This window comes from Cydia strobilella, chromosome 19, assembly GCF_947568885.1.
Source record: "Cydia strobilella chromosome 19, ilCydStro3.1, whole genome shotgun sequence".
Classification (NCBI taxonomy): domain Eukaryota; kingdom Metazoa; phylum Arthropoda; class Insecta; order Lepidoptera; family Tortricidae; genus Cydia; species Cydia strobilella.
In genome coordinates, this window is record NC_086059.1 from 1,042,679 (window position 1) to 1,057,747 (window position 15,069).

The 15,069-nt window shown below is 41.6% G+C and overlaps 1 protein-coding gene across 1 annotated transcript in view; it reads left to right on the plus strand.

Annotated features, from left to right (window-relative positions):
* Positions 1 to 15,069, plus strand: part of LOC134750322 (ubiquitin carboxyl-terminal hydrolase 32) — a 67,713-nt gene that overhangs the window by 32,452 nt on the left and 20,192 nt on the right. Inside the window, exons 16-24 of the mRNA XM_063685486.1 lie at positions 685 to 878; positions 1,775 to 1,895; positions 4,372 to 4,497; positions 6,582 to 6,782; positions 7,650 to 7,832; positions 9,120 to 9,261; positions 9,786 to 9,900; positions 11,199 to 11,347; positions 13,318 to 13,418. Of these exons, the coding sequence (XP_063541556.1) occupies positions 685 to 878; positions 1,775 to 1,895; positions 4,372 to 4,497; positions 6,582 to 6,782; positions 7,650 to 7,832; positions 9,120 to 9,261; positions 9,786 to 9,900; positions 11,199 to 11,347; positions 13,318 to 13,418 (1,332 nt within the window). The remainder of the gene's footprint in view (positions 1 to 684; positions 879 to 1,774; positions 1,896 to 4,371; positions 4,498 to 6,581; positions 6,783 to 7,649; positions 7,833 to 9,119; positions 9,262 to 9,785; positions 9,901 to 11,198; positions 11,348 to 13,317; positions 13,419 to 15,069) is intronic.

Consider the following 15,069-nt stretch of genomic DNA (forward strand, 5'->3'; position numbering starts at 1 on the left):
CTACCCACTAAAAAACCAACTGTATGCCTGCGCGCCGCCAATGGGGCGTGGCCACGGGTTCTCTCAACCGTGACCACGCCGGCGCCGCCCGCCACTAAGGTGTTATCAATTAGCTCCATGCATGAATTTATTTTTATTTTTGAATTCATAATTTATATCGTTGGAACACCGGAAATGATAAAAATACTTTTGTAAAATATTTAAAATGTTGAAAATTTTTGAGCGGTTGAAACACTCATAATTTTTGGCGCGAATTTGACAGAGTGTGATGACGTCACACGCTGGGCGGCCCAACTGACGTTTGCTACTAATGACACTAATCTGTCGAACGCGTGACGTCACGTGGCGTTTCGAGCGTTTCGCTCACTAGCTTTTCGCGGGCAAATTTTTGTACTTTTTATTTATAATTTTAAGTAATTAAATGGTAATTTAAAAACGGAAATGCATTTGTAACATGATATAACGGTAACAAACATCCGAATAAAACATGTTTCGTTCAAATATAAACTTCATGCATGAGGCTAATTGGACCGTTTTTTTTTTGTATTTATTACGTCTTAACTTATGAGTCATTACTGTAATTTCGACTTTAAACTTATCATTTGCTAGCGCATATACAAGTGATAATATTTTATTTAACCCTTTTTGCAGTCGGTTATTTTAAGGTTTTTATTATTCTTGCAGGTGTCAGAATTCCTCTGCCAAGCCCTAGGGCTCCAGCGCGAGGACGTCCGCCTGTGGTCGCTAGGCACCAACGCGGTGCTCCTGGACGACGAAAACTGGACGCTGGCTGAACTACGCTGTGATGAGAGAACAAGATTATTACTGGAAGTTAGAAATGCAGATCTTACGTGGCCTGAAGAGATTGGGGCGCTCAGGTGAGTACAATTTTGAAGTTTATTTGCACTGTCTAAAACTACAAATTTGAGTCTTATTTCGCGGGCTTAAGGTTCTTTACCCTTAGCTAAGTGATGTTCTCTGGTCGCTCGGCACCAACGCTGTACTCCTAGTTGCGCAAACTGGACGTTAGCTGAACTCCGCTGTGACGGGAGAACAAGATAATTAGCCTCATGCACGAAGTTTATATTTGAACGAAATATGTTTTATTCGGATGTTTGTTACCGTTATATCATGTTACAAATGCATTTCCGTTTTTAAATTACCATTTAATTACTTAAAATTATAAATAAAAAGTACAAAAATTTGCCCGCGAAAAGCTAGTGAGCGAAACGCTCGAAACGCCACGTGACGTCACGCGTTCGACAGATTAGTGTCATTAGTAGCAAACGTCAGTTGGGCCGCCCAACGTGTGACGTCATCACGCTCTGTCGAATTCGCGCCAAATATTATGAGCGTTTCAACCGCTCAAAAATTTTCAACATTTTAAATGTTTTTTTAATAAAATAATGTTAAGGTTTACAAAAGTATTTTTATCATTTCCGGTGTTCCAACGATATAAATTATGAATCCAAAAATAAAAATAAATTCATGCATGGAGCTAATTTTGAATCTTCCCGAAACGGATCTTCTGACATTTCGAGGTCATGTTGCATTCATGCTGTTTAAAATTGTAATATTATAATTTGTGACGTTTTCAACCAAAAGGTACCACATAGTCGCTTGTCGATAAGGTTGATTTCTAATTGAAGCTATATGGAAATAGCGCCTTACTGACAAGCGACAATAAGTGCCCTTTTGGTTGAAAATGGCACATTTGTGCTTGCTTCTTTATTTTGGTTTTATTTGAGGTTTAAATTTATTAAATTTTTGGCAGTATGAGCGGCGGAAATCGCGCAATGGAGCGACGTGAGACCCTCATACCGCCCAACCTGCCCGGCGCTACGGGGCTACATAACCTTGGAAACACTTGCTACATGAATGCAGCTTTACAATCGGTAAGTATGTACTGACGGTCTTCGGCCACTTGGTACTCCAAAGTACGCCCTCCAGACTGCGCGATCTTCCCCCATCCGGACTACGTGCCCGAGCCATCGGATGGCGGCTTTCGTTTCTCCGATGATGTTCGGCTCGGACACCAGATCTTCAATCTCCTGGTTCTTGCGGAGTCTCCAGGTCTGCAGAAACGGCTTTGGACAGAGTAGCATGGCGGTCTTTGCTGTCGGATGCCAAGATCCACTTCGGGTCGTCGCGCCACAGCAGTAAGTAAAAGTAAGTATGTACTGACGTCTGATATCTGTAGAGTTTTGAATGATTCACGGTTATTTTCACTAGACTTATATTGACCGGGATATAGACCGTGAATACCTTTTGTATTATTTATGAGCTGCCGATATTTGGACGCAGTTACATGCATCATGTTCACGGGTGACTGAAGATAGCGGGTGGGTGTCAAAGTTGTGTAGACAGCGCTCGGTCTATCCTCATTCGTGCGCGTCGGCTGCGTTCGCTTTCAACGTTACCATCCGTCGCATTCACACATTGGTCTGGTCGCGTTCACACTCGTTGGTCTGTCAAAACATACTACACTCACAGTGTCACTACGCGTGTTTGATTCGGATATCACTAGTTTTTATTAATACAATACACGTTTGTATTGGTCAATATCGTGTCTGCACTAAAAAATAAAACACATGCATTTTACTTTCTTCGTACTCGTAATGAAAAATAGACTGTTTAACTCGGGTGAAAGGCATCATTTCAGCCTCGGACTATTGGCGCTCTCACTGCGTTCGAGCGTCAAAATACCTCGGAAAAAAATGGGTGCCTTCCATCCCTTGGTTAAATTAATTAAATTTAAATTAAATTAAATTCTTTATTCAACGACCAACTAGGATCAATCAGTGTTAGTAATAACTATGGGTAATCTTATACTACGGTTAGTAACAGCAAAATTAATTATATTATTATTATTATCAATGCCTTATTACATATTTATTTAAATATTTATAAGTTCCTGCGCACATGAATGAGGCAGCAGTTGTTCAAATAAACACCGTCGACCCTGTCTGCAATGATGGTCAGGATGCTGTTGGAGCTAGCCCGGACGCGTATTTACAAAAGCTAAACTATTTCAGTCACGACTCAGATTATAATAGGGGAGCTTTTGTTTTTGCATATTATTTAACAATATCTATACCGTTTCGGTAAAAAGTAGTCACTCAAATGGATTAGCTTTTTGCTTACATATTTTCAAATATTATTCACGACAAAACCTAGTCGAGTTTAGTAACCTCAGTATCGTTTGAATATGATATCTACATTTTAATAATACTTATTTACTCAGATGGATTAGCTTTTGTCGCTATAATATGCAAACATTTTGCTTTCACAAAACCTAATAAGAAGTACGAGTACCCTTTAGTACCGTTTGGTAACTAAGAGTTGGTAACCGGCTTCGAAACGGGAAAAATTAATACCGGGTTGTAACTGGTTACGAAATGGGGCTTTTGAATTACCGGTTCCTATCCACGGTTGGCAAATTGTATTAAATAAATAACTAGATACAAAATAGGAATCTAAAATTCCTTGTATGTAGCCAGTTACGAATTGGGCCAGAGTGGTACCGTTTGGTAAATAAGTTTTGTAACTGTCTACAAAATGGGAATCCAAAATTACACTAAATCAGTAGGTAGGTTAGGTTCGTTAGGTAGCTTCAAATGCCCGAAGGGCAAACCACCCAGAAATAGGAGCCCCGCGGGAGTTCGTCGGACTGTTTCTTTAAAAAAAAATTTACTTCACAACAACTAGACGGAGCCCCGCTTCGCGGGGCTCCTATTTCTGGGCGGTTTGCCCTTCGGGCATTTGAAGCTAGCTAACGAACCTAAACCTACCTACCTATTAATTTAATGTAATTTTGAATTCCCATTTTGTAGCCAGTTACAAAACTTATTTACCAAACGGTACCACTCTGGCCCAATTCGTAACTGGCTACATACAAGGAATTTTAGATTCCTGTTTTGTATCTAGTTATTTATTTAATACAATCGGAGTCGTTACTAAAATATTATTAAAATTTTAGATCGCAACAGACTAGCATTTGTAGTAACGATATCCGTATGAATTTAGTTAATAAAGTCTATACGATTTCAGTAAATTTCTTTACTATAATAGATTAGGGTTTTGTCAAGTTTTGTCCAAACAAAAGCTAATCTAGTTCAGTTCGCATCTGAACCATATCAGTATAGCCTTTGTAAATACGCAGCCCGGACTGCGCACCAGGGAGGCAGGGAGGCAGGGAGGCAGGGAGGCAGGGAGGCAGGGAGGCGGGGAGGCAGGGAGGTTGCTCTTGCGCATCGTGGTGTACTCGTAACTGTACGAGTAGAAGCAGTCTACCCGCGCCTCCGCGAACATCCCTGACGCGCTACAGAACCTACTTTAAATATTTAAGAATCTACTTTAAATATTTTGTAGGTATGGAACACGGGCCCACTAACTCGGTACTTCAACTCCGGGATGCATTTGTACGAAGTGAACACAGCAAATCCTCTAGGAACGAAAGGTGCCTTGGCGGTGCGATATGGAGAACTGTGTAAAGAGGTAAGTGAAGTGTTAATGTACTTAACATATAATGAGTTTTTTTTACATGTACTAGATATTGTTATAAATTTATCAGAGACAAGTAAACGTCAGTAATTAGAATAGAATAGAATAGAAGAAATGTATTCAAAAACGCTTAAATTTAACTTAAATATTACTTGAGACACACAGAACCAACTTAATAATGCGTCACTGAAAAGGTCTCCACTCAGCTTAATGTCAAGAATCCACCTAAGGATCTCGACGCTGGTCTTCCGTGGACACCCTTCCGAGAGAGCGCAACTACACGCTAAAGTACAAAATTTAGCTATATACAAATTAAATTTAATAAGCCTATATTATCCTATTTATTCAAAACTAAAATAACAATACAATAATTTAAATTAGGGCAAATAAACAGTCATTAATGTATAACACAAGGAAATAATAATTAATAATAATAAGTAGAAGGTCGCGGGAATTCGGTGGTTGCGAGCGGCACAGGATCGGTCGGAGTGGCGAGCCTTGGGGGAGGCCTATGTCCAGCAGTGGACGTCTATCGGCTGACATGATGATGATGATGATGAATAAGTAGAAATGGCACAAGAGTATAATTTTTGTAAATTTAAAATATGTTTTTTAAAATGAACTTAAATGAACTAATTGATTTTGAGTTCCTTATAGGAGGAGGTATATTGTTCCAGCACTTCGTGGCAGAGTATATAAAACTGCCACGAAATGCAGCGGTGCTGTGCCTAGGGCAAAGTAGACGAATAGCTCCCCTGATATGGCGTTGTGAAAAAGTTAACTTCTCATAAAGGTAAAGGGGCGTCATAGTTTTTACAATGCCAAAAAGCATGCAAGCAAAATGCAGTGAACGTCGCGATTCCGTATTCATAAACCCGCTATTATTTAAATAAGGAGTTACATGGGTTCGAGGTGGGATATTAAAACAAAAATGTGCACATGCGTTCTGACGATTAGTTAAACAAACATCGAATACGTTAAATAAAGTGCGAGTCGGACTTGCCCACCGAGGGTTCCGTACTTTTTAGTATGTGTTGTTATAACGGCAACAGAAATTACATCAGCTGTGAAAATTTCAACTGTCTAGCTATCACGGTTCATGAGATACAACCTGCTGACAAACAGACGGACAGCGGAGTGTTAGTAATAGGGTCCCGTTTTTACCCTTTGGATACGGAACCCTAAAAAAGATTATATACGGGATATCGCCTCATCACGGGTCAAGGACGATAGACTCGAATTTTAAAGGTCAATGGGGATGTTCAAGTTTCGGAGAAATCATCGATTTTATATGTACCGCATTCGTTCTTCTACGAGTGTCAAGAGCCTGACACTCTTTGATAGAGAAAGATAGTTTTATTGCGATTCCTATAAGAGGAAAGAGAAAATAGTGCCATGTTTTGTCCTTATCACCGACCGGGTGGCATCATAGGTAGGAGGCGATGGCGAAATACCTAAATTTATAAGAGTGAAAGAGAAAAAATCCTATGCTGCCCAAATTTTATATGAATATTCTTTCTCTTACCCCCGGTCGTTCGGTGGCGCGTCTATAACTACTGGTATAGTTAACGCTATCTCTACTGAGCTCGTTCACTTACCTGTACTAACAATGGCATTCTGTTAAACAAAAGCCATTATTTCTTTTGTGCGAGCGCGTGGCCTTTGTGCCTGAGCGTGTGGCCATCGTGTGTGAGCCTCAGGCACAAAGGCCACGCGCTCGCACAAAGGAAATAATGGCTTTTGTTTAACAGAATGCCATTGTTAGTACAGGTAAGTGAACGAGCTCAGTAGAGATAGTGTTAACTATATATCATCCCCCCATCATCCTGTCCAGGCCGGTTTCGGCCTCGGCGACTGGGTTTTTCTGGTTAGTGAGAGCGACGATCGTGAGCTTTCAGGTGGCTGACGTAGCCTATTTTCGCAGTAAATGTACGACCACACTCATCGCAGGTCAGCACCCCTCCGACAAAATTATAGTTTATGACCGCAGGTGGTCGGGCCTTTAACCGGTCACGCTTCGCGTCGAGTTCGAACCCCCTCTGTTCTTCAACTAACTATATATAGTACGTGTATGGCAGGTGTGGTCGTGCAGCGCGCGCTCGGTGGCGCCCCTGCGCGTGCGCTGGTGCGTGTCGCGCCACGCGCGCGCGCTCGCCGGCGGCGGCCAGCACGACGCGCAGGAGTTGCTGGCGTGGCTGTTGGACACGCTGCACGAGGACTTGAACAGGGCCGCGGCTAAACCGCTGCCGATTAGAGACAGCGACGGCAGACCAGATCAGGTAAGATATAGAAGTCGAAGGTCGCAGGAGTTACCCGCGTGGTTATTTGATACTCTATAGCCTTATTAAGAGGCCGGTGTCGATTTTAGTCGCAAAAATGTAAAATTGATAAATTTAGTCCGTGAAATTTTACAACTTTTGTTACCTAATTGAAATAACAAGTACTGGTTTCTATTAGCACGTCTTCTTATCTTACCTTTTATCAGATCATTTTTTTCAAAACAGACTCACTAAATTAGTAATGTTTGCTTTTCTGATGGACGTTTAGGTAAATGCGCGTAAAGCACTGATTTTGTCGCTCTTATTTGTGAATTTCGTAAAGTTTGGACTGCTAAACATGGTAATTTTGTTTTACACATATCCTGTACTTGACGTTTATCAGACTACATTTTTATTATTATGACTTTGAAGTAGTGTAAATGAAAGTTAGACGAAATCAATTTTCTCCAGAAATTACTTCAAAACAAGTGACAATTTCTCTGAAAATCGACTTAATTTCAACGTAATTTTGATACTTAAACAATCTACAGCATTTGCTGAAACTATTCTTATACATTAATTTGTATAATTTACCACCATGATTTTTTGATGAATTTTTAAAAACTGCCCCTTCTCTTCATGCATTACCGGTGACACACGCTCGCGACCTCATTATTAAAAGGCAAGATGAGAAGACGTGCTAATAGAAATCAATACTTGTTATTTAGATATTACGTAACAAAACGTGTATAATTTCAACGACTAAATACAGGCATTATCAGTTGTTTAAACTGCCTGCCTGCATTATAAATAATAATAATAATAAATTTATCAATTTTAAATTTTTGCTCCAAAATCGACTACGGCCTGTTAAATTCCCTCCTGCAGGAAGTAGCAGCGGAAGCCTGGGCAGCGCACGCGGCGCGCAACGCGTCCATCGTCACCGACCTCTTCTACGGACAACTCAAGTCCCGAGTGCGCTGCGACGTCTGCTCTGCTGAATCCACGCGCTTCGACGCCTTCAACATGCTGAGCCTGCCCTTACCTGTGGACCAGTCATTGAGGGCACAAGTCATAGGTAAACACCGGCCAAGTGCGAGTCGGACTCGCGCACCGACGCTTCCGTACCCCGTGTGCGCTGCGACGTCTGCTCTGCTGAATCTACGCGCTTCGACGCCTTCAACATGCTGAGCCTGCCCTTACCTGTGGACCAGTCATTGAGGGCACAAGTCATAGGTAAACACCGGCCAAGTGCGAGTCGGACTCGCGCACCGACGCTTCCGTACCCCGTGTGCGCTGCGACGTCTGCTCTGCTGAATCTACGCGCTTCGACGCCTTCAACATGCTGAGCCTGCCCTTACCTGTGGACCAGTCATTGAGGGCACAAGTCATAGGTAAACACCGGCCAAGTGCGAGTCGGACTCGCGCACCGACGCTTCCGTACCCCGTGTGCGCTGCGACGTCTGCTCTGCTGAATCTACGCGCTTCGACGCCTTCAACATGCTGAGCCTGCCCTTACCTGTGGACCAGTCATTGAGGGCACAAGTCATAGGTAAACACCGGCCAAGTGCGAGTCGGACTCGCGCACCGACGCTTCCGTACCCCGTGTGCGCTGCGACGTCTGCTCTGCTGAATCTACGCGCTTCGACGCCTTCAACATGCTGAGCCTGCCCTTACCTGTGGACCAGTCATTGAGGGCACAAGTCATAGGTAAACACCGGCCAAGTGCGAGTCGGACTCGCGCACCGACGCTTCCGTACCCCGTGTGCGCTGCGACGTCTGCGCCGCCGAGTCCACGCGCTTCGACGCCTTCAACATGCTGAGCCTGCCCTTACCTGTGGACCAGTCATTGAGGGCACAAGTCATAGGTAAACACCGGCCAAGTGCGAGTCGGACTCGCGCACCGACGCTTCCGTACCCCGTGTGCGCTGCGACGTCTGCTCTGCTGAATCTACGCGCTTCGACGCCTTCAACATGCTGAGCCTGCCCTTACCTGTGGACCAGTCATTGAGGGCACAAGTCATAGGTAAACACCGGCCAAGTGCGAGTCGGACTCGCGCACCGACGCTTCCGTACCCCGTGTGCGCTGCGACGTCTGCTCTGCTGAATCTACGCGCTTCGACGCCTTCAACATGCTGAGCCTGCCCTTACCTGTGGACCAGTCATTGAGGGCACAAGTCATAGGTAAACACCGGCCAAGTGCGAGTCGGACTCGCGCACCGACGCTTCCGTACCCCGTGTGCGCTGCGACGTCTGCTCTGCTGAATCTACGCGCTTCGACGCCTTCAACATGCTGAGCCTGCCCTTACCTGTGGACCAGTCATTGAGGGCACAAGTCATAGGTAAACACCGGCCAAGTGCGAGTCGGACTCGCGCACCGACGCTTCCGTACCCCGTGTGCGCTGCGACGTCTGCTCTGCTGAATCTACGCGCTTCGACGCCTTCAACATGCTGAGCCTGCCCTTACCTGTGGACCAGTCATTGAGGGCACAAGTCATAGGTAAACACCGGCCAAGTGCGAGTCGGACTCGCGCACCGACGGTTCCAGTATTTGTTGTTATAGCGGCAACAGAAATACATCAGCTGTTAAAATTTCAACTGTCTAGCTATCACGGTTCATGAGATACAGCCTGGTGACAGACGGATGGACTGCGGAGTCTTAGTCTCGCGCACGAAGGGTTCCGTACCATAACGCAAAAAACGACAACAAAATCACGTTTGTCGTACGGGATACCCCCACTACCCCACTTAAATTCATTCATTTATTTTATTTTGTTTTTAGTATTTGTTGTTACAGCTGCAACAGAAATACATCATCTGTGAAAATTTCCTGTTCATTTGAAAATTCACGGTTCATGAGACGGACAGCGGAGTCTTAGTAATAGGGTCCCGTTTTTACCCTTTGGGTACGGAACCCTAAAAATAATAAAAAATTGGTTGCAAATCTCGCTAAGTAGGTACTCGTTTAGACCCAACTCAAAATTGTACCTCATATTCGCTAAAACAATTGTTTTTTCTTTACAGTAATGTTGTTAGACGGCTCTGTGCCCATAAAATACGGTGTACTAGTAAATTCGGAGGGCACCTATTTGGACCTCAAGAAGAAACTCTCGGAACTCTGCGGACTTGCTCCTGAATCGTAAGTCCACCAATAAATGTTTCTAAGGTATCACAAACTTTTTCTTATCTCACATTCACAAACCAACATTAAAGATTGAATAATTTAATAGTACATTATTGTCGAGGCTCGGAAGTAGCTACTTGCTGGCTGAGGATTCGTTTTAAACGGACGACCTTGAGAGTCCGTTTAATTGAATCCGAAGCCAGCAAGTAGCCTTCATGCCGAGTCATATATAGTGCTTTTCTCAAAAATGGCGCAATAAATGCAAATATAATAGAAATATTTTACAGAAGCAACATTCTTATGTATATATTTTCACAGAAAAAAGTAAAAAGATTTGCTTTGCCGCCGTTTTATTTTTTTAATTAAAAATGGAAGTGTATTTTTCTGCTGAAAATACGCCAACCTATTTGAGACACCTAAATAGTCGCGGTACCAACATTATAATAATAAGTACTGCTCATCTGTTTGGCTGTTTAATGGACCTATGCTTTCATTTGATATGGCCACTTCAACTTTTGAAAAGTTTGGAACTCGACAAATAATGGAATTTGTATGCAACATTGCAGTCCCGAAATCGAGACTGTAATGTTTTTAACTTTTTAATTTTTTGACGGACCATAAACTACGCACTTCGCGACCTACTTTTTAACCGGCAACGTCGACTTTGCCGTCCATTTTTGAGAAAATGACCTTTATTCTTTATTCTATTCTTAATGTATGCCCGCCTATATGTATAAGACTTATTTCCCACGGCTGAAATTTGGGCACATATTTGGGCCTTGGGAGACAACGACAAAAATAGTTTTCGGGTCATGGGATCGGACAGGTTAATAAGTATATTATTTTTCATTTCTCATGCTCTGAAAGAGGGTCATTGTTGTTCTAAAAGGTGTGCAGAAAATGATACGCTACACTAGAGCATTTTACGTTCGAAGTACGATTTATTTTTTATTTATTTTTTACCACAAGCAATTGAAATTTGAGTTTAAATGGATTTGTTATACAATTTCCATTCTGATATTTGACTCTCCATTCCATAGATAACGACACTTGCCTGAATTGGTAACTGAAAGTACTCTTTAAAAAAATGCTATAAAAATGTATACTTGGTTATGTTTAAAAAAACACGTGCATTTTACTTTCCCCGTATTCGAAACGAAAAGTAGAGTGTTTAACTCGGGTGAAAGGCATCATTTCAGTCTCGGACTATTGGCGCTCTCACTGCGTTCGAGCGCCAAAATACCTCGGCGGGAATGAGTGCCTTTCATCCCTTGGTTAACAATCTACTATAATGCAAACATTGCATTCAACAGGATGTTAATAGTGGAACTAAACGGTGCGACTATCGGACGAGTATTAGATGACAACGCTAAGATCTCCGCAGCCTCCGCGCTGGAGCTGTACGCGTACGAGACTCCGCGCGAGAGCGGGGAGGAGGAGTGTGGCTGCGAGCACCGACAAGGTAATCTAGGGTTATTAGATTAGATTAGATTAGATGATTTATTTCATGAAAGACAATTTACATAATAAGTTTGCATTAATGTCAAAAATATAAGAATTTCTATCATGATCGTCAAAATAAAAACAAAAATGAAAATAATAACAATACTGATGAGAATAAAATTATAGCTCCAATAAGGATTGTCAACACAATTACAATAAGAGTAAGATTACTCTATAGCAGGGATGTTAAATATATTGATAACGGGTCACTCACGTATTTTAAGTCGAAAACGCTCGACATGTTTCACTCCGTACCGAGGAGCGTCATCAGGACCTGACGATCAGCACCTGATGACGCTCCTCGGTACGGAGTGAAACATGTCGAGCGTTTTCGTCTTAAAATACGCGAGTGACCCGTTATTAATATATTTAATATGTCTGTGTCTCACGGAAGCAGGGATGTTGCGAATATTCGCATCCGCATCCGCAACCGCGGAACTTCCGCATTGTTTTCAACATCGGCATCCGCATAAAATCGATGCGGAGCTTAATGCGGATGTGGATGTGGAACAGTTAGGTACAGGAACGTCTTAGCTGCGGCATAAGTGCTAGGTAATTTCGTCATTAGCCAATAGGAATCTCGTTTCGTTTTTGTGATTCGTCGATCGAGCACTTTAGCCTATGACGGACAGCGACAAGAAGTGAAAAGTTTGGACTTTAGTATAGTAATGTGATTGTGGGGCACCTATATTCTTGTTCAAATACTAAAAGTTTATTTTTTTTTAAATAAAAATTAATAAAGTGTAATATTTGACGTTTTTCATGTGTGTATCTCGACATCCGCATCCGCGGATGTGAGCCTTTAAAAATCCGCATCCGCATCCGCGGATGTCAAAAAATCTGCATCCGCAACATCCCTGCTCAATAGTAGAACTAAATGACGCCACAATAGGACGAGTATTAGATGACAACGCTAAGATATTCGCAGCCACAGCGCTCGAGCAGTACGAAGTCGCGGGTAAAAGTTAGTGATAAAATAAATTGAAAGAGGCTGACAATGTCATTATCACACTGTGAGGTAGACAAACCGTACAGTTGATATTTTTATAGAGAAATTGTTTTTTACGGCCTTGTTTCCTCAGCGGAAGCTTCGCTTTCAGTTTCAACCGTACTGATTAAAGAAAGCAGTTCTTTTGTTTAACAGTTGAATAGGGTATATTACTGCAATGTTTTGCCACCAGAGTGCAGCACTAGCCTTTTTAGTAAACCATAGAGTAACTACCATACTACCATACCTTTAATAGGTTTTTGACAAGTTTAGAGATAATAAAATATAACATTGATGCATCATGGCGGTTTGTTTACAGAGGACCTACCGGGAAACGCGAATCCGAAATTTCGCTATCTGCCTCTTTATCGCTCTAATTTTGCCGCCAAAATATGCTATTTTTCCTGTACTACTCGAATATGCAAGAGTGACAGAGATGTTAGATAACGAAATTTCGATTTTCTTGTTTCGCGATAGACCCTCAGATTGTGATAGTGGCGCCCCCTACGCAGAGTTTCGCGTAATATTCCGTATTGTCATAGATATAACTCCGTAATAGATGGATACAGTCTAAGGAAAAAACGTGCCTCGAAAATCAAGAAAATTTGATTCTCGTTCAGAGGGCGCTACTAGTTTTGGCCTACAGTCGTATAGATGGCGTTGACGGTTTCGTTTGTTATTTAACAATTTTAACGCATATCAGTGAAAGAACATGGGTCAAAATGATAAAAATAATTAATGCAAATAAAAAAAAACATTTATCTATATTTAAATACATTTTATCGTATTTTTATAAATCTTAATTTTTAGTTTTAAAGTGTGTCTACAGATGGCAGTGAATTTACTGGGGTTACAAAATTTACTATGACAGTACCGCTCTAGTATAAGTTACTCTATGGTATTGTTTAGTAACGCAGGCAAACGTTTCCACCGTGTTGCAGAGTACAGGGCGACGGAGGCGGGGCGGGCGGCGCGGGAGGAGGTGAGTGCGCGCGCACCTAACACTTCCTCACTCTGCATGCCCGCACTCTTCTGCTTCAAGGTTAGCACGCACACACTCACGCACACACACTTGCAGTCAGCATAGCTATTAGCTTTGCATCCCTTATAAACTTGTATGCGGGGTGTGAGGTTAATAGTTTTGCTTACTCTACATACAGATACACATGGGGACGGGGTGACGATGCAAGCCAATCGTCATCAGTAATATCAGTTGAGCCTACGCGTCAAACCATCCTCTTTAATTTTCCAGTTAGTGGATCTGAGTGAAAGGAACCGAATCGATTAAAACACTTTAGACGCCAAACTCAATATAAAAAAAGCCACGATTTTTTTTAAACTCTGTTGGCTGAACCCACTACACCTTAATCCATACTAATATTATAAATGCGAAAAGTCTGGCCGTCTGTCTGTCTATGTGTTACCTCTTCACGCTTAAACCACTGAACCGACTTAGTTGAAATTTCGCATAGAGATAGTTTGTCCCGGAGAAGGACATAGGATAGTTTTTATCCCGATAATCATCCCTTAATAGGGTGAAAAGCGGGGTAATTGAGATAATTAATGAACTGCCTGATAAATTATGTGCGTATGCTCAAATTGAATTATTGCCATGAGACTTTATCCAGGCGCTATACTTACTTTAGCTGCTGTACTAAGTCCACGCAGACGAAGTTGCGGGCAAAAATTGGTGTGTTAAGAGGCCGGTGTCGATTTTAGTCGCAAAAATGTAATATTGATAGATTTAGTCCGTGAAATTGTACACCTTTTGTTACCTAATTGAAATAATAAGTACTGGTTTCTATTAGCACGTCTTCTTATCTTACCTTTTATCAGATAATTTTTTTGAAAACAGACTCACTAACTGTAATAGATGTCATATATTAAAGAAAAAGTGACGAAGCCCTCCAGTGGTGAATAATTTGATTTGTTCCCAAACTTGTTCAGACTCACTAAATTAGTAATGTTTGCTTTTCTGATGGACGTTTAGGTAAACGCGCGTAAAGTACTGATTTTGTTGCTCTTATTTGTAAATTTCGTAAAGTTTGGACGGCTAAACATGGTAATTTTATATTACACATATCCTGTACTTGACGTTTATCAGACTACATTTTTATTATTATGACTTTGAAGTAGTGTAAATGAAAGTTAGACGAAATCAATTTTCTCCAGAAATTACTTCAAAACAAGTGACAATTTCTCTGAAAATCGACTTAATTTCAACGTAATTTTGATACTTAAACAATCTACAACATTTGCTGAAACTATTCTTATACATCAATTTGTATAATTTACCACCATAAATTTTTGATGAATTTTTAAAAACTGCCCCTTCTCTTCATGTATTACCGGTGACGCACGCTCGCGACCTCATTATTAAAAGGCAAGATGAGAAGCCGTGCTAATAGAAACCAATACTTATTATTTAGATATTACGTAACAAAACCTGTATAATTTCAACGACTAAATCTATCAGTTTTACATTTTTGCTCCAAAATCGACAACGGCCTCTTAATGTTCTCGATATATTCTTATTTGAAAAAGTACCCGTGCATAATTTTATCTTATTGTATTGTCACCTCGGACCCAATTTTCTAATTTATGTAAATATTCTGACTGATAATAGAAAAGCTTAATATTCCCAAATATGAATGAAAGGGTCAAGGGTCTAACACATAACTAAAAAAAAAAAA